Source organism: Galeopterus variegatus, unplaced genomic scaffold (genome assembly GCF_000696425.1).
Source record: "Galeopterus variegatus unplaced genomic scaffold, G_variegatus-3.0.2 Scaffold2326, whole genome shotgun sequence".
Taxonomy (NCBI): domain Eukaryota; kingdom Metazoa; phylum Chordata; class Mammalia; order Dermoptera; family Cynocephalidae; genus Galeopterus; species Galeopterus variegatus.
The window spans coordinates 226,489-237,177 of NW_007728437.1; the positions used below are offsets into that span (position 1 = coordinate 226,489).

The 10,689-nt window shown below is 40.8% G+C and overlaps 1 protein-coding gene across 1 annotated transcript in view; it reads left to right on the plus strand.

The window, feature by feature from the left end:
• CANX (calnexin) overlaps positions 1 to 8,651 on the plus strand; it is a 39,307-nt gene extending 30,656 nt beyond the window's left edge. The window contains exons 11-15 of the mRNA XM_008581323.1: positions 1,123 to 1,338; positions 2,020 to 2,139; positions 3,461 to 3,587; positions 3,773 to 3,852; positions 6,364 to 8,651. Of these exons, the coding sequence (XP_008579545.1) occupies positions 1,123 to 1,338; positions 2,020 to 2,139; positions 3,461 to 3,587; positions 3,773 to 3,852; positions 6,364 to 6,417 (597 nt within the window). The 3' untranslated portion in view covers positions 6,418 to 8,651. The remainder of the gene's footprint in view (positions 1 to 1,122; positions 1,339 to 2,019; positions 2,140 to 3,460; positions 3,588 to 3,772; positions 3,853 to 6,363) is intronic.
• Positions 8,652 to 10,689: the final 2,038 nt, after the last annotated feature.

Consider the following 10,689-nt stretch of genomic DNA (forward strand, 5'->3'; position numbering starts at 1 on the left):
GCCACGCCCCCCCCCCCCCCGCCACCAAAAAAATAAAGTAGTTGGTTAGAGTGAATTGAGAGAAGAAAGAAAACTTCCTGAATTGAGAGAGTGCTTAATGGGTTAAGCAAGTGTTGCAAAGGTAAACCTAGAAAATAGAATACCTTTCTTTCATAATTGCTTTGTAACTTATGTTTAAAAACAAAAAGAAAAGAGAATTGAAAACTTGTGATTTGAGCACTCTGCTATTGAGTGGCGGGGGTGCTTCAGCCACAGGATCCAAATCTCTAGCTTGTGTGTGATGTGGTAGATGGAGGACTGTGATAAGAGGTGGCACCTCCCTCATGTCAAGTCAGCTTATGGCTTGGCCTCAATGTCTTCAGCTATAAAAAGACTAAGGCTCAGATGAGATGGTGAGAATACAATAGTGAAGAAGCTTCAGGTTTGCTATGGAAATGTATCCACTCACCCTTCTCTCTCTTCTGTTTCTATCCTAGTAAAATGATTTATAATCATTAATTTCCACTTTGTCAAACTTTAAAATGTAAGGTGTAGGTCTATTTATATGAATATACACTAAGTATGTTTTCCTGTTTTTAAATGTATTTCTAATTGTGCAGTCAAACAATAAGGTAAAATAAAAATTGTATTTTAAAAAAATAGCCCTTTTGATTTTCTCCTATTAGTGGCCATTTAGGTGGATTGTCATTTTTGCTTTTAGAGTTAGTGCTGTAGTAATAATCATCATTGTACATGTCTAGGTGTATGCAATAAATATTTCTGTAGGTAGTTATCTAGAAGTGAAGTGCTGGTTTAAGACCATGTACATTTTATTTTAAATCACCACTGAAGAAGTCTGTACTGACTTATGTTCCCACTCTCACCAACAGTTGATAAGAGTAGAGACTTTGGAATGAGTCAGGCAGAGTTAGGTGTTGGTTTGAACCAAGGTCAGGGATGATATGAGAAATTGAAAGCAGTGGAGTCCAGAAATTTTAGAGGCAATGTGTAAAATATCAGTAGCATTTATTGTTTTCTTTCTGTTGCTCATTTGTTTCACAAAGTCTCCATTGATCATGCAGAGTTCACCATAAATTTTTGTTGATCATTATATGAAATAATTTGTAATACATTTTTTTCTAGGGAATCTGGAAACCCAGGAAAATACCAAATCCAGATTTCTTTGAAGATCTGGAACCTTTCAGAATGACTTCTTTTAGTGCTATTGGTTTGGAGCTGTGGTCCATGACCTCTGACATTTTTTTTGACAACTTTATCATTTGTGGCGATCGAAAAGTAGTTGATGACTGGGCCAATGATGGATGGGGCCTGAAGAAAGCCGCTGATGGGGCTGCGGAGGTTTGTGCTTGCTTATTTCTTGCATGTTTCTGTCTGTTACTGTAAGTAACTTTTGTGAAAAGTTATCTTGTAGGGTTTATCTTTTCCCTTATTCGGGAATATTGGCATAGAAGGTCTAACTGTATACCTGCTAAAGACAAAATAGTGGGTTTTGGGACATGATTTTATTAGTCTATAGTGGCTTTAGAGTCTCTATTTGTGTTACATGGAGGGTATGTTTTGTAATTATTGTGTCTGTGTGTATAGTATAAATATCTGAAAATTTACCATTTAGGGTATGTTTTAATGCACTCTTAAATGTTCAGTCTTGGTTTACCCAACTTATGGAATTTTCAAACAACTGGTCATGTGGATGTGGCCAAACTGGGGACTGGAGAGCTAGAGATACTAAGATCAAGAAATTCTTCATTCCCTGGTTTATGAGGTTAAAGGAGACTTTTGCAGGTGATTAAGAAGCCAGCTTCTTGCACCTATGAAGTTGAAGTCACCTTGATGATAAGGAGAGCAGGAAAATGGAGGCCTTTCTCTAATTTCCTTTTTACATTGTAGGAACATCTTGGCTTGAACCCTTTGAAAAAGGAAGAGCCTGAGTAGTGCCATGCCATAATTGAACAGTGGAACAAACAATGCAGGCTATATTTGGTGTCAAAAATCAGAACTTTGTCTTGTCTTGTTTTTCAGCCAGGTGTAGTGGGGCAGATGATTGAGGCAGCTGAAGAGCGCCCATGGCTCTGGGTGGTCTACATTTTGACTGTAGCTCTGCCTGTCTTCCTTGTTATCCTCTTCTGCTGTTCTGGAAAGGTATGAATTTTTTTGGAATTACTTTTAGAAAGAATTCTTGTAATGTTAAAAAAGAACTTCGTATTGCTTAAGGTTTTCTATGTAGCAGTTCAGTAATGACTGGGCCACATTCAGTTGATTTCTGAAACACTTGTGGTGCAGATGTATTCACTACTCCTCAGGCCATTTATTGTGCCTGAATGAGAGTAGGATTTATAACCCCTTGGTTACTGGAATTATTTAGCCCACTTTATTACTCTCCTTAATATTTGGCAGCAGCTTTCTAAAAAAAAATATTTATATACTTAGATATTTTCAGGCTAGGGCTCATACCCTTCAAACTCTTTGTACAGACTGGGTCACCAGATCCCTCACAATGCAGGTCCTGAGCTAGGTAATTGGGAAAGATCCTGGGAGCCGTTGGCAGACACGAGCTCAGTCCTCAGCTTCCTCAGCAGCAGCAGTGGTGGCCTCCCAGGGCATCCCGGGGGCCCTCACAGCAACATTAGCAGCTACAGCCTCCAGTAGTAGTGGCGGCTTCCTCGGGGCATCCCGGGGGTGGGGGGCGCTGTGGGCCCAAGCCCCTCATCCTTTATACTTAAGTCCGATAACCCAGGACATCTGGTCGCACATACATGATTACATTACACAATCACCAAGGAACACCTGAGCACATGTGCATATTTACATCAAATGCTCGGCAAGATTCCAAACCGCTTGAGGGATCCTGACCGTTTATCTTCACTTTCCCTACAGATATAAAACCAGCCATCTAGGCACAAACCAGCTTTCCTCCTGGCATAGCTACTTCTATTCTTATGCTTCATAATTTGATCATTGATTTTTCATTATCCATTCCTCCCTTACTGTTCCCACCCTCCCAAGACAATAAATGTGGGGGTACCACAGCCTTATTGTTAGTTTTTCTTATTTAGTCCTTGTTGTATGCAATCAGAAAAAAAGAAAATCTTGTTTAGGCTATTTCTGCTGAATGAGGATTATACTTTACATTTCATTCAAAGCATTTTGTAACTGGATCCACCACTGTTCTGCGTATCTATGCCTCAGTCAACTATTTTGTTTAGACCTGTATTTTACTACCTGACTGTTTTGTTCTTACTGTTCCTTATACCTTGAACTCTGCTCCTGCCCGCCCCCCCAACTCTCACCAAAGAGAAAGTTCTTTGGGCTAGGAATTACATCATACACATTTCTATATATCCACCCCTATATAAAGCCTGGTTACAGAACTTTGCCCAAAGGAATTCAGTAGTTACATGATAACATAATACATGAAAATACAGAAGTGGACAAAATTATTGTTCTTTGGGGAATATTTCAGAAACAGTCCAGTGCTATGGAATACAAGAAGACTGATGCTCCTCAACCAGATGTGAAGGAGGAGGAAGAAGAGAAGGAAGAGGAAAAGGACAAGGGAGATGAGGAAGAGGAAGGTGAAGAGAAACTTGGTAAGAAGTAGACTCCCAAAAATCTGTTTTAAGCCAAGACCCTAAGATGTTGTTTCAACCCCTTACAGTCAAGTCACAGCAAAGATTGTTTTAGATCTAGAGATGTGGCCTAATGCTAATTGTCTAATTTACCAAAAACAAATGTAAGGTTTTGCTCAGTTGTTTTACTTTAACTTTTGTCTTAGAAGAGAAACAAAAAAGTGATGCTGAAGAAGATGGTGGCACTGTCAGTCAAGAGGAGGAAGATAGAAAACCTAAAGCAGAGGTAAAAGAAAGGGGTAATACATTTTGTATCTCAAGCAACTAGTGAAGTTGAAGTTACATTTAAGTAAAGGGAGTCTTTTTATAGGGTAATTTACAGTGGCTGTGGCAGTAAAAATTGTCAGAGCCAGTTTTGTTAAAGTGGGACTCTTATTGATACATGACAATATTTTTAAGTTTTATTTTTTTATTTTTCACTTATTTTTTCCTTAGAAGGTAATATCCATCGTCAACATTTTGTTTGATGATTTAAGCTATGTTAGAATCTTAAAAGTACTTTTCTGTGATGAGAATGGTTTCTGAAATAAGCAGAAGGTTATAGGGGAGAAATAATAAAATGCTTTCTAAGACGGAACTTCAGGTTATTCAATAGTTCTGTTTCATCTACCTCTCCTCGCTGTGCCCTTAAAAATGTTTCTTTCACAAGTCATTAAACTCTTTGTTCCTGTTGTCTGTGGATTGATTAATTCATTCATTTAACAAATATTTGCTGAGTTCCCATTATGTGCCAGGCATTGTCAGTGAACAAGACAGAAAAAGACACCCTGCTTTTGGGGAGCTTAAATTCTAGTTTGGTGACGGGAAGATAATAAATAGTAGACATTGTAAGGAAGTAAACAACACAGTATCTTAGGAAGTGATGAGCTATGAAAAATTAGGACAAGAAAAGGTAGTGGAAGTGCTGGAGGTAGGGTGGGTTGTAATGTTAAAGTTCTCATTGTTGGGCCGGCCCAGTGGCGCACTGCTACAGTGCGCCGCTTGGGAGCGCGGCGACGCTCCTGCCGAGGGTTCAGATCCCATATACAGACCGGCTGCTCACTGGCTTGAGCGAGGTGCCAGCGCAGCACCGAGGGTTGCGATCCCGTTGCCGGTCCCGGTCCGGTAGGGGCGCGACACTGAGGGTTGCGATCCGTTGCCGGACACGGAGCTATGAAAAATTAGGACAAGAAAAGGTAGTGGAAGTGCTGGAGGTAGGGTGGGTTGTAATGTTAAAGTTCTCATTGTTGGGCCGGCCCAGTGGCGCACTGCTACAGTGCGCCGCTTGGGAGCGCGGCGACGCTCCTGCCGAGGGTTCAGATCCCATATACAGACCGGCTGCTCACTGGCTTGAGCGAGGTGCCAGCGCAGCACCGAGGGTTGCGATCCCGTTGCCGGTCCCGGTCCGGTAGGGGCGCGACACTGAGGGTTGCGATCTGTTGCCGGTTACGAAAAAAGACAAAAAGGAAAAAAAAAAAAGTTCTCATTGTTGAGGTGATATTTGAGCAAAGACTTGAAAGAGATAAAGGACTTTTTCAAGGCAATGTCAGTGGGAAGAACATTCCAGGCAGAGAAGACAGCCATTACTGAGGCCTAAAGTGGTAGTCCAAAAGGTCAGTATGGCAGGGAGGGTGGGGAAGGCTCTAGATGAGTTGAATCCTCATAGGCCATTGTACAGACTTGAAACAGGCAGCCATTGCAGGCTTTGGGGCACAAGTGATAGCAGCCACAGTAATCAGATCTTGTGTTTTCTATCAGGGAGAATCAAGGAGACCAGATAGGAGGCTCCTGCAGTGACCCTGGCATGGTGATAGGAGAGGAGGGCGTGAGTAGTAGTTGGTTCTGGATCTGGGTTTTGTGGTAGATTGGATATATGGGGTATGAGAGAGAATAGTCAGTGTCCACACCTCTGCTTGGTAAGATCCCTTTTTATAGCACCTCTGTGTTTGAATCTGGATCTTCCTGCAAAGCTTTACTCAGGTTCCGTTTCCATCCACTACAGTTCTGCCTTCCTAAAAGGTCTATGCTGTTTGTGTTTTGCTTATATTTTCAGTGGATATATTCTGTCTTAACTAGAATGCAGTTCTTGAAGGTAGGGACCATATCTCACATGCTTTTTGTATCTCCCAAACTGCCTCACACGATAAAAAGTTGATGGTACATTTAAGTAAAGGGAATAATTTCAGAGAGTAATTTACAATCTTAGGAATTTATGATAGATTAGGAAGCGCACCCGGCTTGTAGTCTACTTGGATAGTTTTTGATCTTCATGAATCCTAGGTTTCTCATCGTCAAAATGGGACTGATGTGCCATAGGCCAGTAGATTATCTAGGATTAAGCAAGATAATGTGAAAGCACAGTGTATGATCCTTTTTTAAGGAAATGTTTATGGGTTAGATTGAGAAAAGTGCATGTTTATGGAAAACAAAAAAGATTGAACTAAATTAGAATACACATAATCCAACCACCTCTGAGACAACCATTGTTTTTGGTGTATTTTGTTTTAATTCTTTTTCTTTTTTTTTTTTTTTGGCAGCTAGCCAGCACGGGATCCAAACCAAACCCTTGACCTTGGTATTATAACACCGAGCTCTAACCAACTGAGCTGACCGGCCAGCCCCTAATTATTTTTCTAACCTTGTTTTTTCCTCAAATGGGTACCCTCAGCCTGCCTGGCTAATCTTGAAAATATGGTGAACTTCTATTTTTTTTTTAATGTGCTAATTATAGTGAATTTCTTTTCTTTTCAACCAATAGGAGGATGAAATTTTGAACAGATCACCAAGAAACAGAAAGCCTCGAAGAGAGTGAAACAATCTTAAGAACTTGATCTGTGATTTCCTCTCCCTCCCCTTCTCTTTCAAGTGTGGTCCTAGGAGAGGACCTGGCACACCTTAGGTTGAAACTCAGAAAACCTCAAGACGTCACCATCAACAGGTTCCAGTCAAATACTAGTATATGTAATTTTCAACATCTAGCAGTAAATAATTGCAGTTACAACATGAAGGACCCTGTTTCTGTAGAAGAGAAAACATTTAACATAATGGTTGTGAAATGTAACATGAAGCAACTAACTTGTATTTTTTGTTTGTTTCTAAACATCTTTGTTTTTTAAAATAGAATGATAAAACCTTGCCAATCTTTAAAGTCTTGGCTTAATTTAATATATTAATCTGTTCGTGCAGAAATAACATCAACATTTAGAAATGCTAGGGGGTTGAGTTGCAGTTTTTGTAACATTTTTTCTTTAAGTTTGATATTAAAAAACATTCAGGTGTTTCCCTTAAAATTGATAGTCATGTTTAAAGTACAGTCATTTGTGATTATAATCTTGTTTTGCTTGCTTCCATTACTCAGTTCCTCCTATGGAAATTGAGGAGAGGTATTGGATGGAAGCCCAAATTTATAAAAAAGTTCCATTTAAGTTGTATTAAAAATAGAAATACAAAAAGGAAAAAAAAATATTTCACTTGATGTTGGTTAGACCATAAAGTATGTTCTGTTGCCCTTGGAACTGGTCAGTTCCCAGACAGCATTGCAATTAGCGGCACTTGGGCATTCATACTCTACACACAGGGAGCATGGAGCTACAGCCTTCTGGAGTAGGTGGCTTTTTGAGGAATGCTAGCAGGACATGTGAGCTCCAGAGTAGATGTTTTCATCACTTCTTCCACTGTTTTAACACTGTTTTCTTACCTATTTCCCCAAATTCCCAGCTTTTTCCTCTGCTATGCATTTTCTTCACAGCGCAGCTTTGCAGTTCGTTGCTAAGAATGATTGATAAGCTCTGCATAGTGTTAAGCTTTATTGTGATTATGTGTGTTTCTTCTTTTTTAAAGCAGGCTCACAACTTTCCAGGGTCAAAGTACAGAATGGAATACAATCTTTCATTTTTATCCATTTCTTTTACTCTGTTTAAAGACTTCAGAAGTCTAATACAGAGGCGAGCCAATTCAGAATTGACTATAATTGAACACAGGCTAAAAGTATTTATGGGAGGAGTAACATATAGCATGAGTTATGATTTTTGTAGCTGCTAAATATTTTAAGCCTTCATTTGCAGTTCATGTAACAGTTGTGTCTTAAATTACACAATAAAGGAGTCCTATTCAATTTTTTTAATGTGGCTTGTAGAATTTTTTTAAAAGCGATCTTAGGTTTGTTTTTTCATGTCGAATGCAGATGGGTGCTATCAGAGCCTCTCCCCCACCATTATAGTGTCATAATATCATTATTACACCACACTGAAACATTCAGAATTAGATGTTTTAGCTTCTTTCTTTCTTCATATGTGTTTCAAATGTACCGATGATACTGTTTCTTGCACTGAATATATAAACACTCCACAGTGTTTATATTGGGGAGATATTAGGGCAGAACTACATTTGTAAAAGATGAAGGCTTATAGCCATTTATTTTGTCTTTTTTTTTTTAAACACTGGTTCTCTCAAGTTCTTTTGAGGGTGGCATGCATTTTTCTTGTTCAGTGCTTTATTCTTTTCATCTGTTGTTCTGTGGTCACAGTGACCTTAGCTATAGAGCAGACTTTCCCAAATGTACTGAGTGCAAATAAAGTTACTTAGCAAGACCTGAAAATATGTCTGCAGGTTTCTCCTTGAAGCAAATGTGTGTGATCACTGCATTTCCAGAAATCTGCCTTCTTTACTGTCCATTGATGTTATCCCTCACTTCCAGCTGAGCTGTGAAATGACAGATTTAAATAATAGAGTGTTCATTGCCTGTCTAGGACTATTTAGCAAAGTTTGTTCAAAACAAAAACACCTTTTCTTGGTTCTTGTATTCAGTTTTTGTTGAAGGTGCAGCCACCTGATTAAATGTCTGACATATTAATGAATGATAGCAGTAATTTTCAGCTCTTAAAAAGGCACTTATGATTTTACATGCTGGTTACCTGTCCCATTGTTGTAAAATGCCCTCTCTCCATCAGATGTATTCCTCAAATTTTCTTATCCACAAAGTACTCTGCTTTTTTCAAATTGTCACGTTACTAAATGGTGTTACATTAAAGCCCTGTCTTAAGTGTCTGCTTTTGACTGAACTTCTTCACAGTAACCTTCAATGTGTGTGTTTTACTGTTTCAATACTGGGTTAATCTTCCTTTAATTGGCCACTACATGAGAAAGTGCTAATATGCAGAAACTATTATGGACAATGAAATAATTACTTTATCTCACCATATAACTTTGATTCAGTCTTTTATATTTAACTATTGCCTTCTCTTCCTGCTCAATTGTGGTTCAGTAGTTTCTTTTGTATAATAGGGACAGGAACTCAGGAAAGGGGATGCAACTCCTAATTTGTAGATAATATTAAGACTTATGAAAACCATCCAACTCTTATTTATTTTATTTTTGGGTGGCTGGCTGCTACTGGGATCTGAACCTGTGACCTTGGTGTTACCAGCACCATGGTGTCTCAAGTGAGGTAATCGGCTAGCCTAAACCTTTAAATTTTTATTAGAAAATAATCTTTGTTCAGAATCAGACTCCATATTTTACATATACGTACATATTTCAGGGATAGTTTTGAGTTATGCCAAAAGTTTTTTATAAAGTGCTGTTAAGCTTTTAGATTGCTTACTGAAGAGAAGTACACAAAATGTAGTGCTCATAGTTACTATTATTTTTTCTATTAAATAATTTCTTTAATTCTGGTGTAAAATTTCTATGTTGGACGACTGGTAAAAAGTACTGCATTCTGGCTTTCCTGAGTCCTAGGCACTTTTGCCTTGGTTACCCACTTCCTCCACACACAAAAATTCTAATTCTTAATAAAATGTTAGAGTAACACGTTTGGGTTGCTGATGTCTCTCAGTGTGCTGCCGCCTCCAGCACCTCGTTTAACCTTTTAGCAGCTAGGGTGCTAATTAGGTGCTAACCTGTTCCTAATATCTTGCCCCCCCACCCACCCACTCTCTAGTTTTAGTATTAACACTAATTCCTTGCTCCTGTGTTTTTTCCTTACAGTTCCCCCAACCCCCTTTGCCTACTAGTTATACTAGAGCATAACTCGTTTCATTGGATTTTGTAGAGTGACTCAACTTTTAGATGTAAAGCTTGCAGTCCAAGTGCCGTTTGTGATTCAAGCATCATCCTTTGCGATTCCAGCCCTCGTTAATGATACTGGACTCTGCCTCACATTTGGGCTTTTTTTTTTTTTTTTAAATAAGGCAATTCTGAACTTTTGAGACTTGTTCAGACTTGTAAGTAAGTGGAAGTTGACAGTCCCGATGATTCAGAACTGTGCAAGAGGAAACCTCTACTAGCTCACTCGTGGGCAATTCTGACCAGTTATGGGGCTGTATACAAGGAATGAGGTCAAAGACAAACGGCTGACGTTGAAATAGTGTGATTACTTTGAGCTTATCAAAGCCAAATTCAAAAAGGTAGAACTTGGTCAACCGCTGTTCCGCCAGGCGGGCGTCCGGGTCTGGCTAGTTACGCTGCACGGACTGGTCGGATTTACCCCGCTTTCCTCGGAGGACCCGGAAGGGCCTTCCTTGACTGGGCGGTGTTTAGGAAACCTCACCTCTTGGAACGGGCTCCTGTCAGTCACATCTAACTCCGTCTCCATGCCTGAGGCCCGCCCAGGGGCTTCCCTCCGCCCCTTGCTTGAGAGTTCCTTTTAAATACCGCTGGGGAGACTAAGCGTGCCTGTTACGTGCTCATCCCCCCCTCCCTCGGCTGTCTGTTCTTCCATCTCTGATTGGCCAGAGCCCCTGTTCATCAGCTATGACGCTCGAGGTCGCCGCGGAGGCCCTGCCCTCTTCCGAGAGCCCTGAAAACAATTTTAAGATGGCGGCGGCGGTGGCGGCGCGGAAAACAATGGGCCCGGGGCGGCGGGGACACGCCGAGGCCTGAGGTGGGCAGCGAGGGCCAGCCCGGGGTCAGGCCAAGCGGGGTAGGAGGGAGATACGCCGCCACGCGCGAGTCCGCTCCGCAGCCCGCGGGGGCATGGCGCGGCCGTGAGGCGGACGGGGGCCGCCGCGGGGAGCGGAGCCCGCAGTGCCAGCCGGCCCCGAAAGGCCCGGCCAGTGCAGCCCACGTCCCATGGTGCAGCCCA